This window comes from Oncorhynchus keta, chromosome 21 (genome assembly GCF_023373465.1).
Source record: "Oncorhynchus keta strain PuntledgeMale-10-30-2019 chromosome 21, Oket_V2, whole genome shotgun sequence".
Classification (NCBI taxonomy): domain Eukaryota; kingdom Metazoa; phylum Chordata; class Actinopteri; order Salmoniformes; family Salmonidae; genus Oncorhynchus; species Oncorhynchus keta.
Genome location: NC_068441.1, coordinates 30,466,655 through 30,484,726, shown reverse-complemented (window position 1 = coordinate 30,484,726; position 18,072 = coordinate 30,466,655). Strand labels below are relative to the sequence as shown.

At 45.4% G+C, this 18,072-nt stretch overlaps 1 protein-coding gene across 5 annotated transcripts in view; it reads right to left on the bottom strand.

Annotated features, from left to right (window-relative positions):
* The window catches only part of tacc1 (transforming, acidic coiled-coil containing protein 1), a 39,072-nt gene extending 21,355 nt beyond the window's left edge, over positions 1 to 17,717 (bottom strand). The window contains exons 1-2 of one of the 5 annotated variants that reach the window (XM_052473690.1): positions 17,393 to 17,717; positions 4,010 to 4,113 (exon numbers count right to left, since the gene is read on the bottom strand). In XM_052473690.1, the coding sequence (XP_052329650.1) occupies positions 4,010 to 4,113; positions 17,393 to 17,466 (178 nt within the window). In that variant the 5' untranslated portion in view covers positions 17,467 to 17,717. Of the gene's footprint in view, positions 1 to 3,269; positions 3,358 to 4,009; positions 4,114 to 4,876; positions 5,874 to 17,392 lie in introns of those variants that run through there. The other 4 variants (XM_052473691.1, XM_052473688.1, XM_052473689.1 and 1 more) reach the window with 4 other exon arrangements.
* Positions 17,718 to 18,072: the final 355 nt, after the last annotated feature.

Below are 18,072 nucleotides of genomic sequence, written 5' to 3'. Positions count from 1 at the left end.
CCTTATTCTAAAATAGATTACATTGTTTTTGTCCCCTCATCAATCCACCCACAATACCCAATAATGACAAAGCAAAAACTGAAATATCACATATCACCAATATCACCATATCACAGCAGGTCAAATTTGTCTGTCCTCGGTTGCAACACTCACTACCGAGTTCCAGACTGGCTCTGAAAGCAACATCAGTACAAGAACTGTCTGTGTGTGTTTCCAAGGACAAACGATACATACACAAATGCATAGTGCCAACCAATGTTCCCTCCCCCGGGACTGCCACTCAGAAGAAATATCAGCCTGCACAGAGAAGCACCAGATTGAACTTCACTCAACTTTCTAGTTTTCCCCTTTACTTAAAACTATTAAAGTTTCCCTCTACTGTGGGAATTTCCAATATTAGCCACTTTCACTGCAACATACCGATACAAAACTAACTATGCAATCCTTAGTATGCAAAACTAACTATGCAAGAGATTTTCTTGTAGGCAGAATGCACTGGAGTAGGATTCTATTACATTAAAAAGCACGACTCAGCCCATACTCTAAAGACCAGAGGGACAAAACCAATCAGAGCTGCGGTATCCCTATATGCAAATAGACCATTGTCATATATGGATCTGTGTCATTCACTTTGAACTGGACTGTGTTTACCGCATGAGTGGTCTCGAGTAGATGCACTTGTTCTGAGATCAAAGCAAAAGCCGCATGTAGCCACTTGTGCACATTTGTTCACATTCTTTGCCAGTAAGTGAGTTATTAGCCCAGTTATAGCTCATTTCTAGTCAGCAATGGGGGAGTGGTTGCTTCCTACAAGAGTACAAAATGTCATTTCTAGCCATCTGAGTCAGGGTAAAGAGCTTTTTTTCTGTCTTAAAGGGGCAGTGTTGTATTTTGAGACAGGCTTGAATAAACAAAGTGTTTTTGCAAATAAAAATAAAAAACTCAAATATCACACTCTGTACTTTGTAAGTATTCAGACCCTTTACTCAGTACTTTGTTGAAGCACCTTTAGAGATTACAGCGTCACTGCACAACTATTTTTAGGTCTTTCCAGAGATGTTTGATCGGGTCCAAGTCCGGGCTCTGGCTGGGGCACTCAAAGACATTCAGAGACTTGTCCCGGAGCCACTCCTGTGTTGTCTTGGCTGTGTACTTAGGGACATTGTCCTGTTGGAAGGTGAACCTTCGCACCCAGTCTGAGGTGCTGAGCGCTCTGGAGCAGGTTTTCATTAAGGATCTCTCTGTACTTTGCGCCATTCATCTTTCCCTCAATCCTGACTAGTCTCCCAGTCCCTGCCGCTGAACAACATCCCCACAAGCATGATGCTGCCACCACCATGCTACACCGTAGGGATGGTGCCAGGTTTCCTCCAGATGGGACACTTGCCATTCAGGCCAAAGAGTTCAATCTTGGTTTCATCAGATCAGAGAATCTTGTTTCTCATGGTCTGAGAGTCTTTAGGTGATTTTTTGCTAACTCCACGTGGGCTATCATGTGCCTTTTACTGAGGAGTGGCTTCTGTCTGGCCACTCTACCATAAATGCCTGATTGGTGGAGTGCTGTCCTTCTGGAAGGTTTTTCCATCTCCACAGAGGAACTCTGGAGCTCTGTCAGAGTGACCATCGGCCCTTCTCCCCTGATTGCACACTTTGCCGGGCAGCCAGCTCTAGGAAGAGTCTTAGTGGTTCTAAACTTCTTCCATTTAAGAATGATGGAGGCCACTGTGTTTTTGGGGACCTTCAATGCTGCAGACATTTTTTGGTACCCTTCCCCAAATCTGTGCCTCGACACAATACTGTACCCTGAAGAGTGGAGGCTGTTGTAGCAGCAAAGGGGGGGACCAACTCCATGTTAATGTGCATGATTTTGAAATTAGATGTTAGGTGAGCAGGTGTCCACATACAGGACAGACAACAAAGTTGGTTATTTTTGTGTACACTACTAAAGGTTTTTAAAAGTACCGCAGCTTCATGCTAGCCGGGTTCCAGATCTGTTTGTGTTTATTTGGCAATACAACACAAACAGATCTGGAGACCATTAGCAAGACAGCACAAACAGATCTGGAGTCCATTAGCAAGACAGCACAAACAGATCTGGAGAGCATTAGCAAGACAGCACAAACAGATCTGGAAACATTAGCAAGACAACACAAACAGATCTGGAGACCATTAGCAAGACAGTACAAACAGATCTGGAAACATTAGCAAGACAGCACAAACAGATCTGGCGACCATTAGCAAGACAGCACAAACAGATCTGGAAACATTAGCAAGACAGCACAAACAGATCTGGAAACATTAGCAAGACAGCACAAACAGATCTGGCGACCATTAGCAAGACAGCACAAACAGATCTGGCGACCATTAGCAAGACAGCACAAACAGATCTGGAAACATTAGCAAGACAGCACAAACAGATCTGGAAACATTAGCAAGACAGCACAAACAGATCTGGCGACCATTAGCAAGACAGCACAAACAGATCTGGCGACCATTAGCAAGACAGCACAAACAGATCTGGAAACATTAGCAAGACAGCACAAACAGATCTGGAAACATTAGCAAGACAGCACAAACAGATCTGGCGACCATTAGCAAGACAGCACAAACAGATCTGGAAACATTAGCAAGACAACACAAACAGATCTGGCGACCATTAGCAAGACAGCACAAACAGATCTGGAAACATTAGCAAGACAACACAAACAGATCTGGCGACCATTAGCAAGACAGCACAAACAGATCTGGAAACATTAGCAAGACAACACAATAGGGCCCATTGATCCAAATCTATCTGATGGGGCCCATCAATATAATGGAGATATTTTTAGTTCCATCACATGGGAAGTCACTCTCATGATCTTTGACCCCTCCCACTGACAATTAAAAACAAGGAGGAGCAACTGCTTTTGTTCCTGGGTGACCTCCTGAGTTCCATAGTCAAAAGCCAATTCCCATGCAGGCCGTGGTCCCATTCTCTACCTTTTACTTATCCAATGTTACAATAATAATATTTTATTTGGGCCACATATGCTATTCTTGTGGAGTAGCCTCCCTCAGTTTGACCTGAATGGATAAGATATGTTCTTTATTCAGCCCATGACTACTCCCTCACCACATACGTAATTGTTGCTGTGAATAAGGTACTTGTGTAGTTTAATACCAACCTTTAAGTGCTATGTAACTTTAATGGCCTTCATGAATTTCTAACAGTCAGATACATACCTAGAAAAGTACGGTAGGCAGACAAAGCACATGTCTTCAATTACCTTGGCATGGTACACCACCCTCCGTTTGGCCACATGTCAGACGGAACAGAGTTAAAATAGCTCAACATTAGGTGCAGTTTAATCTAATGTAGTAGCAGTCCTTTGAGAGCAAACGCAATCTGCAGTTTCAGTTAAGAAAACATTATTAATGGACAGTCATCAAATGGTCTGAAGCACTAAATCTACTTGATTCCACCAAACACTGTATCTTTTGTTCATGAAAAGAGTCTATTGAAAACCATGTCTGAGGGATTGTTAAAAGTTGAAGCACCATGCGCATGTGCACACACACACAAACAAACGGTTCCCTGCAGGAAATGCACAGACAGAATGACAAAGCTCTATTGTTGCCATGAAAACTCCAAAAGAAGCCAGCCAGCTAGCATTCTCTCCAGGTGATGGTCAGTCAATGGTTGCGTGGTTGTGGGAGTGAAATGAAAAGGATGTTGGGGTGTCATGGTAGGCTATACCATGTACTGTAGATGTTGCGAGGGACTATTTTGTGGCATAATATCCCTATAACATCCCTTCCTGTGAAGTTGCTATGTGTGGTATGTCATTATGGTATGGTTGTGGTATGCTGTCATGCTCTGTTGTTGCTGACTCATGTGCCCAAAAATAATTGCCCCTTCAGGGTTAGACAACTTTTTAAAATTGAATTGAATACTGGCATGTACATTTTTTTGGCATGTCTTGTGCCTACTTCTATCTGTGTTGAAGGCAAGCAGCAATGATCTCACCTGCTCTGTCAGTGGTGAAGGTCTCCAGCTCTTCTGGGACTTGGAGTGGAGTGTGGACAGGGCTCTGAGCCTCTGGGGTTTCAAAGTGGCCCTCTGAGTCTGAACTGGAAGAGAGAGAGAGAGAGTGAGATGAGTATGGTCATATCACTAGAATATCTGGTAAAACAAACCTATTGTGTACATAATATACTATGTGTCCTCTACATGTTGTAGTATGTGTACTTATTTAAATGTAATGCGTTTGCATAGCTGCCATGTGTAAGACCAGTTTACTACATCTGATAAACAACTAATAGTAGCTGTGATTGGAAACAAGACTCACCACCACTCAATGCTGTGCTACAGGTATAGTAATTAAACACTGCTATAAAAATATATGTTTGTATACTGATCTCTCTCCATCTCTATCACACAGCCTTGCGTGATAACACTATAATCAGGGGAATGTTTTGCCCCCCACAAGGAACAGGGACACACAGTGTGTGCTTAATTAAGATGGGATCACTCATTTGTATCTGTCTGTGGTGTGGGACAATAATAAAATACCTGAGGTGTGTTAAAATTCTCACACACACACACACACCTCACACACACTCGTGAATTAACCAGTAAGCCTATAACACAACATTGTTTGGGAGAATCTTACAGTAGGAAAAAGCAGTTTAACTGTCAAATGCATTTTTCTTTCTGTCTTTCTTTTTTCTCACTTTCTCTGTCTCCCTGCTCATCCCCCCTTTAGAACAACACCAACTCACAAACCCCACAGGTGGAAAAGCAAATCAGGTGTCCCTCTCCCTCCAGCTGCCTTGCGGGGCTCTCACTGTTAAAAGGCTTCAAGGCTCCAATGTAGCCAACACACACACTCGCCTGCAGCCTTGAGATCTCTCTTCTTCCTCCTCCTCTCGCTGCCCTCCACAAGGCAGCAGTCCATCTTCCTCCTCCACCTCCTCTCCCTCCTCTGCTCCCCGGACTGCTGTCCACGTCCACTTGGCCCATGACATGGGCGACAGCCAAGACATCCTCGACAACAAAGTTTTTGTCTTTCTCCTTTAGTCTGAGTAGAGTCAATAGACACTATCGGTTTGAATTGTGTCTGAATAGACACTATTGGTCTTCTTCTCCCCCTCTTAAAGATCTTCCACTAGTAGTAGCTCCTCTTAAAGATCTTCAACTAGTAGTAGCTCCTCTTAAAGATATTCCACTAGTAGTAGCTCCTCTTAAAGATATTCCACTAGTAGTAGCTCCTCTTAAAGATCTTCCACTAGTAGTAGCTCCTCTTAAAGATCTTCCACTAGTAGTAGCTCCTCTTAAAGATCTTCCACTAGTAGTAGCTCCTCTTAAAGATCTTCCACTAGTAGTAGCTCCTCTTAAAGATCTTCCACTAGTAGTAGCTCCTCTTAAAGATCTTCAACTAGTAGTAGCTCCTCTGGACTGTTTTCTTCTTCATGTTAGTGAGCACCTCCCCCTAAAGAGACGAGACACTCCCTCCACTCCGCACTTTGCTGTTGATGCTCTATTTGGGAACTTCTAGTCTTATATCCTTCTCTCTCTCTCCTTCTCTCTCTCTCTCTCTCTCTCTCTCTCTCTCTCTCTCTCTCTCTCTCTCTCTCTCTCTCTCTCTCTCTCTCTCTCTCTTTCTCTCTCTTTCTTTCTTTCTGTCACGCGCCCCCTCTCTCAGCCGCTGGGGCAGTCAGAATATCACAGCAATGACCGGCTAGGCTTCCAGAGCGCTGCCTAGCTTTCACTTTCTGTCTGTCTCTCTCTCTCCCCCTCTCTCTCTCCCTCTTTACTTCAGGGACAGCCCATTGTGAAAGAACATAGGGAGAGAAAGGAAGCTTGCGGCTTCAAAAGAATGCTGTGTTCTCAGGACCAGTGAGTCTGGCGGCCCCTGTGGTGACAGAGTGGTAGCTCCCAGTCAAGCAGCCATTCCACACTCATGCAAAAAGCAGAGGCAAAACAAACTAGGGCTGATGAGAGGAGGAGTGGGTCTGGTGTAGCAGAGTGGTGGAGTCAGTGGAGCTCCATGTTTTACAGCACAGAGGGGTTTGGAACCGAGCACCCCCGTCCTCAGGCTGTTTAACCGTTAACTGTTTCCCACCTCCAACGACCCAACCAGGCGACGACAGATAGCCAAGCACAACTGGACCATACCGGGGAAACCTGTTCTGGCTCATAGCCCCCAGTCAATGCCTGACTCACGGACCCAATGGCCACTGTCACTCTCTGGCTCCCTGTTCCAATAGTCATTAATTCCCTTCCTTTCCTCATTTCCTTAGGATGTTATTTTCCTTTCCTAATTTCCTTAAAAATGTTCTTGTCCTTCATGAACGCTGACATGACAAGGTCTTTATTGGTTAAAGTAGAAATCTGACCGTATCTTTTCCCTCGTGCCTATCAGTTGTCACCAAGGAAAGGAGATACGGTGAGGAAGCCATTCTAGATGATTGAAACACGACCTAGCTAGCACTGATAACACTGATGTCTGCTTGAAATACCTGAAGAGCCTGGGGTAGTTAGCTGTTTGTTCACCTCCAATTATACACTACATTACCAAAAGTATGTGGACACCTGCTCGTCAAACATCTCATTCCAAAATGGGCATTAATATGGAGTTGGTTCCCCCTTTGCTATAAGAGCCTCCACTCTTCAGGGAAGGCTTTCCACTAGATGTTGTAACATTGCTGGGGAGACTTGCTTCCATTCAGCCACAAGAGCATTAGTGAGGTCGGGCACTGATGTTGGGCGATTAGGCCTGGTTTGCAGTCGGCATTCCAATTCATCCCAAAGGTGTTCGAATGGGTTTGAGGTCAGGGCTCTATGCAGGCCAGTCAAGTTCTTCAACGCTGATCTCGACAGACCATTTGTGCAGGGGGGCAATGTCATACTGAAACAGGAATGGGCCTTCCCCAAACTGTTGCCACAATTTTGGAAGCAATGAATCGCCTAGAATGTCATTGTATGCTGTAGCGTTAAGATTTCCCTTCGCTGGAACTAAGGGGCCTAGACGGAACCATGAAAAACAGCCCCAGACCATTATTCCTCCTTCACCAATCTTCACAGTTGGCACAATGCATTGTGGCAGGTAGCGTTCTCCTGGCATCCGCCAAATCCATATTTGTTTGTCGGACTGCCAGATGGTGAAGCGTGATTCATCACTCAAGAGAACGTGTTTCCACTGCTCCAGAGTCTAATGGTGGAAAGCTTACACCACTCCAGCCGTTGCTTGGCATTGCATCTTAGGCTTGTGTGCGGCTGCTCGGCCATGGAATCCCATTTCATGAAGCTCCCGATGAACAGTTATTGTGCAGACGTTGCTTCCAGAGGCCGTTTAGAACCCGGTAGTGAGTGTTGCAACCGAGGACAGACAATTTTTACGACCTAGCTTTAGCACTCGGTGGTTCCTCTCTGTGAGCTTGTGTGGCCTACCACGTCGTGGCTGAGCCGTTGTTGCTCCTAGACGTTTCCACTTCACAATAACAGCACTTACAGTTGACCAGGGCAGCTCTAGCAGGGCATTCATTTGATGACTTGTTGGAAAGGTGGCATCTTACGATGGTTCCACATTGAAAGTCACAGAGCCCTTCAGTAAGGCCATATTACTGCCAATGTTTGTCTGTGGAGATTGCATGGGCTGTGGGCTCGATTTTATGCACCTGTCAGCAACGGGTGTGGCTGAAATAGCCGAATTCACTAATTTGAAGGGGTGTCCACATACTTTTGTAGTGTATATGTTCAGGCCGACATTACCTAGTCTTCGTGCTCCCTTATACACATCCGGAATGGCAGGTCTCTCTCTCTCTCGCTCTCTCTCTCTCTCTCGCTCTCTCAGAGGACCTGAGCCCTAGGACCATGCCTCAGGACTACCTGGCCAGATGACTCCTTGCTGTCCACCTTGCTGCTCCAGATTCAACTGTCCTACCTGTGGCTATGGAACCCTGACCTGCTCACCAGACGTGCTACCTGTCCCAGACGTGCTGTTTTCAACTCTCTAGAGACAGCAGGGGCGACCGTGCTTCTACACCTGCATTGTTTGGGGTTTTAGGCTGGGTTTCTGTACAGCACTTTGAGATATCAGCTGATGTAAGAAGGGCTTTATAAATAAATTTGATTTAATCGGTATCGGTTCCATTGTGTTGGGTTGAAATACTATAAGCATTTGTAGACTCTTTAAAGTGTTTGTTGTCTGAAATACTCGTCCTGACAACAGTTTCAACACAATGACAGTGTTCCCAAAGCTTGAGCAATAGGCCTGTCAGACAAACATCTGAATGCTCACCACACATGGGTCTCCTCTCCTGCTGCCACCTGCACATGGACTACTGCAGTGAGGAATTGAGGTGAAGTGGTGTAAGAATAGTTGAGGTGGTGTAAGAATAGTTCAAAGTAATCCAGGGAAGATTGAGACACATGCTGAGTGAGCCAGGTTTGTACAGCGTTCAGTTACATAAGCGCTGACTGTCAGAAGAGATCCACATTATCTTCCACAACATAATGAGATTCGGTCAAATCAAATCAAATCAAAATGTATTGGTCACATACACATGGTTAGCAGATGTTAATGCGAGTGTAGCGAAATGCTTGTGCTTCTAGTTCTGACAGTACAGTAATATCTAACAAGTAATCTAACAATTCCCCAACAACTACCTAATACACACAAATCTAAAGGGATGTAAAATGGATATATGGATAAGCAATGGCCGAGCGGCACAGGCAAGGTGCAATAGATGGTATAAGGTACAATATATACATATGAGATGAGTAATGTAAGATATGTTAACATTATTAAAGTGGCATTGTTTAAAGGGACTAGTGAGTCTCTATGTAGGCAACAGTCTCTCTGAGTGAGTGATTGCTCTTAGCAGTCTGATGGCCTTGAGATAGGAGCTGTATTTCAGTCTCTCGGTCCCAGCTTTGATGCACCTGTACTGACATCGCCTTCTGGATGGTAGCGGGGTGAACACGCAGTGGCTCGGGCGGTTGTCCTGATCTTTTTGGCCTTCCTGTGACATCGGGTGGTGTAGGTGTCTTGGAGGGCAGGTAGTTTGAACCCGATGCGTTGTGCAGACCTCACCACCCTCTGGAGAGCCTTGCAGTAGAGGGCGGTGCAGTTGCCGTTTTAGGTGACAAGCTAAATTTCTTCAGCCTCCTGAAGTTGAAGAGGCGCTGTTACACCTTCTTCACCACACTGTCTGTGTGGGTAGACCATTTCAGTTTGTCTGTCACGAGTACGCCGAGGAACTTAAAACTCTCCACCTTCTCCACTACTGTCCTTTCGATGTGGATAGGGGGGTAAATCCCTCTGCTGTTTACTGAAGTCCATAATCATCTCCTTTGTTTTGTTGACGTTGAGTGAGAGGTTATTTTCCTGACAACACACTCCGAGTGCCCTCACCTCCTCCCTGTAGGCTGTCTCATCGTTGTTGGTAATCAAGCCCACTACTGTTGTGTCATCTGCAAATTTGATGATTGAGTTGGAGGCGTGCATGGCCACGCAGTCATGGGTGAACAGGGAGTACATGAGGGGGCTGAGCACACATCCTTGTTGGGCCCTAGTGTTGAGGATCAGCGAAGTGGAGATGTTGTTTCCTACCTTCAACACCTGGGCGCGGCCCGTTAGAAACTCCAGGACCCAATTGCACAGGGCGGGGTTGAGACCCAGGGCCTCCAGTTTAATGATGAGCTTGCAGGGTACTATGGTGTTGAATGCTGAGCTGTAATCAATGAGCAGCATTCTTACATAAGTATTCCTCTTGTCCAGATGGGATAGGGCAGTGTGCAGTGTGATGGCGATTGCATCGTCTGTGGACCTGTTGGGGCGGTATGCAAACTGAAGTCGGTCTAGGGTGACAGGTAAGGTGATATGATCCTTGACTAGTCTCTCAAAGCACTTCATGATGACAGAAGTGAGTGCTACAGGGCGGTAGTCATTTAGTTCAGTTAGCATTCCCTTCTTGGGTACAGGAACATTGGTGGCCATCTTGAAGCATGTGGGGAGAGCAGACTGGAATAGGGAGCGATTTAATATGTCCATAAACACACCAGCCAGCTGGTCTGTACATGCTCTGAGGACAATGCTAGGGATGCTGTCTGGGCCGGCAGCCTTGCAAGGGTTAGCACATTTAAATATCTTTCTCACGTTGGCAATGAACAAGGTGAGAGGGGGGCACAGTCCTTGTTAGCGGGCCGCGACGGTGGCACTGTATTATCCTCAAAGTGGGGAAAAAGGTGTTTAGTTTGTCTGAATATGAGACGTCAGTGTCCGTGAAGTGGCTGGTTTTCTTTCGTGATTTCCTGTAGACCCTGCCGTATGCGCCTCGTCAACGGTCTGCTATAGGAACGTTGCATGAACGTTGCAACCAAACATTCCACATGCACTTCTATCCAAACTAATCACGCCTGTCTAAAGTGTAGAACTAACTTGAGCTCAAACCATAAAGCATAGCCTATACTTATTAAGACTATGTATAAGCATACAATTCCATTAATGAATTAGCATCAAAGTGAAAAGAATTGTGGTGTAACCTCATACACATCATACATGGCCACATTACTGCTATATTACGAAACATCAAAAACATACCACTTGATTGAAATGCTAAGGCTGCGCTTGTTTGTTGTAGTATAACACTGGCAGCCATAAACATGAAGGAGAAGGGTAAAGCAATTGTCTGTGGGGTGCATGGGGACCGTTCCAAACAGGACACCACCCAGTCCTGTATGGTTAGCAGTTCAACTTTAGCAACATTCTGCTCCAATGCTACTGTGCTCAGGAGGATACAGTATGAGAATGACTGATGTTTCATTATGTAACCTAAGGAGAGCTACATAGACAAGCTTCATATTTCAAACACACACTGAAAGTTATGAAGCTGAGAAAAAAAAAAGTAACTTGGCTCTGTCATAACCTCACATGGTCTCTCCTATCATTGCTATGCAGACGACACACAATTAATCTTCTCCTTTCCCCCTTCTGATGACCAGGTGGCGAATCGCATCTCTGCATGTCTGGCAGACATATCAGTATGGATGACGGATCACCACCTCAAGCTGAACCTCGGCAAGACGGAGCTGCTCTTCCTCCCGGGGAAGGACTGCCCGTTCCATGATCTCGCCATCACGGTTGACAACTCCACTGTGTCCTCCTCCCAGAGCGCTAAGAACCTTGGCGTGATCCTGGACAACACCCTGTCGTTCTCAACTAACATCAAGGCGGTGGCCCGTTCCTGTAGGTTCATGCTCTACAACATCCGCAGAGTACGACCCTGCCTCACACAGGAAGCGGCGCAGGTCCTAATCCAGGCACTTGTCATCTCCCGTCTGGATTACTGCAACACGCTGTTGGCTGGGCTCCCTGCCTGTGCCATTAAACCCATACAACTCATCCAGAACGCCGCAGCCCGTCTGGTGTTCAACCTTCCCAAGTTCTCTCACGTCACCCCGCTCCTCCGCTCTCTCCACTGGCTTCCAGTTGAAGCTCGCATCCGCTACAAGACCATGGTGCTTGCCTACAGAGCTGTGAGGGGAACGGCACCTCAGTACCTCCAGGCTCTGATCAGGCCCTACACCCAAACAAGGGCACTGCGTTCATCCACCTCTGGCCTGCTCGCCTCCCTACCAATGAGGAAGTACAGTTCCCGCTCAGCCCAGTCAAAACTGTTCGCTGCTCTGGCCTCCCAATGGTGGAACAAACTCCCTCACGACGCCCGGACAGTGGAGTCAATCACCACCTTCCGGAGACACCTGAAACCCCACCTCTTTAAGGAATACCTAGGATAGGATAAAGTAATCCTTCTCACCCCCCCCTTAAAAGATTTTGATGCACTATTGTAAAGTGGCTGTTCCACTGGATGTCATAAGGTGAATGCACCAATTTGTAAGTCGCTCTGGATAAGAGCGTCTGCTAAATGACTTAAATGTAATGTAAATGTAAAAACTAAAAACACATGCCATTGAAAAAATCAGTTACAAAATCTGGTTCTACTTTGAACAAACAATATCTGTTCAGGCTTAATAATGAAGCTGTCATAAAGTCTTTATGAAGCTGAAATCATAACACAGGGATGATGGTTTAAATCCTGGGCCTGCTTTCAGTGGGAATAGTGTCTGTTCCCAGCAACCATCTATTGTTGTGCCCTTGCCTTGGCAGCAGCTAATGGGGATCCTTAATGAATACAAAATACAAAAATACCCACAAAAAAGAAAATTGTATGGGTAAAATGGATCCGCACTGAGACAATAGTGAGTCAAACACACACAGTCAGACACTGAGACAGTCACAGACAGACACAGACACACACATATGTATGCACACACACACACACACACACGCACGCACGCACGCACGCACGCACGCACGCACGCACGCACGCACACACACACACACACACACACACACACACACACACACACACACACACACACACACACACACACACACAAGCACACGTACATACACATACACACACCACACAGAACCACACACATGCATGCACATACACACACACCACACACACAAGCACACGCACACACACGCAAGCACGCACGCACACACACACACACACAAGCACACGTACACACGCACATACACACACCACACACACAAGCACACATGCATGCACATACACACACACACACACACACACACACACACCACACACACAAGCACACGCACACTTTTCTGAGGGCTAGTAACGAGGACGGTAAAGGAATATGACACATCCCCTGACACATTGTCTCATCAAGGCACATGTCCTCACTGACCGGAGCAACCTCTCACTTTTCTCTGCTTTTCACAAACACCAACACTAAATCTATGTTTAGTCTTGATGCCAGTCTTACACTGAACACCCAATAACAAGGATGGCCTTATGCAGGATAGCGGGCCTTGCACAACAGCCTGTTAACATCGTGTCTCTAGTGAGCCAAGCATGGAGGAACAATAACAAGCGTTCACAAGTAGAAATCCTCTTGGCTACAGGCCCTCATGGACTACTTCCTCTGTTCTCTTTTACCCGACAGGGTGGAGCTAAGATTGTGATGACAATGTTAGTTAAGGAGGTGAATCCCTCTGGTAGGCATGCAACACAACATACACTAGTTAGTAAATATGTAGCTACAAACAGCCATGTTAGGAGACACCCAACTCTCTCTTTCTCTGATGTCGCCAACACAAACAGGCTCACACTCTCGTCATCTCTCACAAACATGCACACGCACGTGCATACACACACAAGTTATGCAAGTACACACACACACTTTTGTATTAGCCAGCCGCTCTGTCTGTCCTCGCTGGTGCTATTTCTGTCTCCAGGCAAAGGAAGGCATTTTATGTAAGGCAGGGCCCTCATTTCATACATTCTTATCCCAGTCTGTCCTCTTCTATAAAGTTATATGCCTGATTTCTCTCCAAACTTGTCATTATGGGAAATTTGTTGCTGCTTGGTGTGATCCACAACATTCATAAGATCGGACCTCTCCCTCTCTCTCGCTTTCTCTGTGTGTGTGTGTGTGTGTGTGTATTTGTATGTGTGTGTGTGTGTGTGTGTGTATTTGTGTGTGTGTGTGTATTTGTATGTGTGTGTGTGTGTGTGTGTGTGTGTGTGTGTGTGTGTGTGTGTGTGTGTGTGTGTGTGTGTGTGTGTGTGTGTGTGTGTGTGTGTGTGTGTGTGTGTGTGTGTGTGTGTGTGTGTGTGTGTGTGTGTGTGTGTGTGTGTGTGTGTGTGTGTGTGTGTGTGTGTGTGTGTGTGTGTGTGTGTGTGTGTGTGTGTGTGTATTTGTGTGTGTGTATGTGTGTGTGTGTGTGTGTGTATTTGTGTGTGTGTGTATTTGTGTGTGTGTGTGTGTATTTGTGTATGTGTGTGTGTGTGTGTGAGAGATATAAATAAGTAACACAATGTATTTTATTAGTTTATGTAACAGACCAGTATCTATCAGCTGTTGTAAGCCCCTCTGTTGCATAGCCATATCTGGATGTGAGTCTATTTTCAGAGCAGTGATAATGATCATTATTATTTTCATCCATGGCACATGACTTGTACTGCACCTGTTGAAAAACCTGACAGGGAAAATCACCACTCTCTGCACAGCATAGGCTCAAAGACACAACGTCTTATAACAGTTATCTCACGTGTCTCTGTATCACTGAAAAGTAACATTTGCCTACATTTGCCAACTCAGAGAGTTGTAAAGATTAAAGTCGTTTTTCGAGTCTACGCAAGGAGAGTTTGAGGAGGTGGAGGAGACCACATCCACTTAGAGACATCTACACTGCTCTCCAATCATGACTATAGACTGACCTCTATGCCTTCCCTTGTCTGTTATATATGCCTTGTCTACCTAGTATGTAAGGTTACATTTAAGCTGTGTTAGAATACCCACACAATTTACGTCACAAATAGTATGGGTGGTGCGGTTAGTATGAGTATTCAAACACAGCTTTAGTCTAGTCCCAGATCTGTTTCTTCTGTCTTGCCAACTCCTAGGGTTCTTGTCACACTAGCACAAACAGATCTGGGACCAGCCACACTATAGGTCCTGGTCATAAGTAGTGCACTATATAAGTAATAGGGTGCCATTTAGGACGAACCCCAGGTTAGATAAGCCTTGCACTGTTCAGTCTCCCTGTGGAAAATCCCCTTCATGTGATGAGAGCGCCATCTGGTGGCAGAAACTGCTCCACCTACTGCTTCAGTGGCCTATTTTACCCTGTTCTCTGGCTGTCCTGAATTTCATCACTGTATACCTCTTTAATAATATAGGCCTACAAATATATGGAATAATATCTATAAAATGTGAATGTCGTAAACCATACAAATAAGTCTCAAATAAGATCATTTTTAGTTTCACGCTGTCATACTTCACTAGTCTTGTGATGTATTCACTCAGCTTTTTGGAACAAATGTGAGAAAGGGGGTTATCAAGGTTCGGCCATTTCTGCACTTGAGATATACATTTGCGAACTCGACACAGAGAGTCCTGTAAGAATAAGGCAGAGGCTGTGCTAGTATAAATATTGAAACATACCCCAAGGTCTTGAGCACCTGTTTGCAGTGTTACAGGTGTTTTCCCAGCCAGCCCTGCCCAGTCCAGGACACTGCACATGGTAAATGATGAGAGGACAAAGTCCTGTATGATATTACAGTATACACAGATACCCCCTGTCTGAATTGACCAGTGTTTGCAATGCAAATAGGATGTGTGAATGGCTCACATAGAGCCAGCTGTTGCATTTCCAAGCTATCTGTGCAAACAGTGGGGAATCAATTGATATTGACAGCCATGTCCTGTTTTACCCAAGTTAAACATGTGATTAAACATCTTATGATGTCATTTAGGTGACTATCGATTTTAATCAATCTTTTTAGATGACATCCTACTCACTGTTTGAATCAACGTTATTTCCACGTCATTTCCATGAAATGACATTGAACCAAAGTGGCATTGACATTGTATTGACGTCTGTGTCCAGTGGGATAGAACAAAGTCACCACAGTGTGTGTCTTGTAAAGTTTTAGCAACTATCTTTATCTATATCATTGACCTTAGAAAGTGGAAGAACCAGACACTCATCTCTACACAACATAAACAAAAGGTCCCCTGTGGCAGAAGATTCAGAGGGAAAGGTCCAACCTTTCCCTTCAGGGCCTGATTTAAATCACTTAACCACTTTAAAGGACTGTCTATAGCACAACTTCTGATTCATGACTTCACCACTGGAAATGGATCTATCTAACGTGGTCCAACGGTAACAGCTCACCATAATATCGATCTATGTTAGCCTGCTGAGCCAAAGCCTAGGCATTAGCTTTGGGAGCCGACACAACTCAGGTCTCAGGACAGGTTTAGTCATCACAAAAGCAAGGTTCCGAACCACCTCCATTACACAAACAGTGATGCAGCCTTTATGTATCTTTTATGTGAGGCACAGTTCACTGTATTAGTAAAAGCATGAGGGTTAAATGCATCCATTACGTCCACAGTCTCATCTGTTATTGAGATGGCATAACCATAGAGATAGAATTACAGTACACTGACTTGAATGCGATTCCCTGTTATAGTTATTCTATTTCTGTGGGCATAACCTGCAGGGGGCAGAGTGGCCCCCTCTCGGAGAGACATCTCCTCATGTAAACATTGACAGTACAGGGAGGACTAGTGGAAACCCAGGATGTATTTCACACAGTGAGATTAATCAGTCAGCCAGCTAACTCTTCCTTTGCTCAACAAAACATGATGAAACAACTGAGGGTTTCCATTTAATCAACAACTGTCAAATGTCTCCACACACTGTACCTCAGTGGTGTCTTTGCAAACAGCTCAGATCCATTGGAAGTATTGGAAAAGAAAGGCAGCATTCAATACACAAGATTCATAGGCACTCGATAGTGTGAATAGTTACATCATACCCTATTATCAGAGATGTGTGCATGCACACACACACACACACACACACACACACACACACACACACACACACACACACACACACACACACAACACACACACACACACACTCACACTCACACGCACACACACACACACACACACACACACACACACACACACTCACACTCACACACACACACACACACACACACACACACACACACACACACACACACACACACACACACACACTCACACTCACACTCACACACACACACACACACACTCACACACACACACACACACACACACACACACACACACACACACACTCACACTCACACTCACGCACACACACACACACACACACACACACACACACACACACTCACACTCACACTCACACACACACACACACACACACACACACACACACTCACACTCACACACACACACACACACACACACACACACACACACACACACACACACTCACACTCACACACACACACACACACACACACACACACACACACACACACACACACACACACACACACACACACACACACACACACACACACACACACACAACACACACACACTCACACTCACACACACACACACACACACACACACACACACACACACACGCAGGGAGCAACTCTATCCCCTGCTCTGTCTAAATCTACTAGTGGACTATAGTGTCTCCAACACTTAGTTTTGAACAAAAAATATTTATTTAAGCTGGTTCCTTTCTGGTCCACAAACATTCTTACAGGTCACATGTCAGACTCGTCAGGCCATAACAAAGTTAACAACCCAAAACACCCAAGTACACAGTAAACTCCCCCTACAAGACGTCACAACCTATGACAAACAAGAGCTCATGAAACATTCACCAAGAATATCATTGACCCAATAGCTCATATAGTAATAATAGTCCACTGCTATTTATGTTACTGTAAGTACAGGTATTAGAGAAAACAATTCACTCACATGTTACTTGTCTTCCTCTTGGTTGAGTTTGCTGCCCCGCCCCTCTTTTTCTGTTGGGACTGAGAGCTCCCCATGTTGACAGGGCCGATACCCCTCCAAGGGGACTGGGCCTTTACCTGTCTGTGTGTAAGTCTATAGATGTGCGTTCTACTTTAAGTGTGCATGCGTGTGTGTGGGTTCAGTGTCATCCAATGTCAAGTTAGCCAGTGTACTGTTTATGATTCCTAATACTGTACTGCTTCAGTGAATGACGCTGCAATGTCTGTCTGAAACAAGCTCTGGTACAGTTCTACAGCTCTAACAGTTTCTCTCAGCTGGCCTCCTCTCTCCCTCTCTCCCATAGACTTATTGCTGCCTCCCTCTTTTTCCTTCTCTCTTTCTCTCCCTGGCCCCTCCTCCCTCACCTCTAGCACACACATGCCTCCATGCATGCACGCCACACGCACACACACACCAGGGAACAGATCTTGGTAAACATTCGGCTGGGAGTTACTGTATGCTGTAATAAATCCAGGTGGGGACAATAAAGGGAGGGGGCTGGAAGGTACAGCAGGTAAAGAAGGTCAAGTATCTTTGCCATAAAGAGATGTCATGTGACCATAATACGGGGTTGCGTCCTAAATGGCAGCCTTTTCCCTACAGTGTACTACTACTATAGTGTACTATCCATTGGGCTCTGT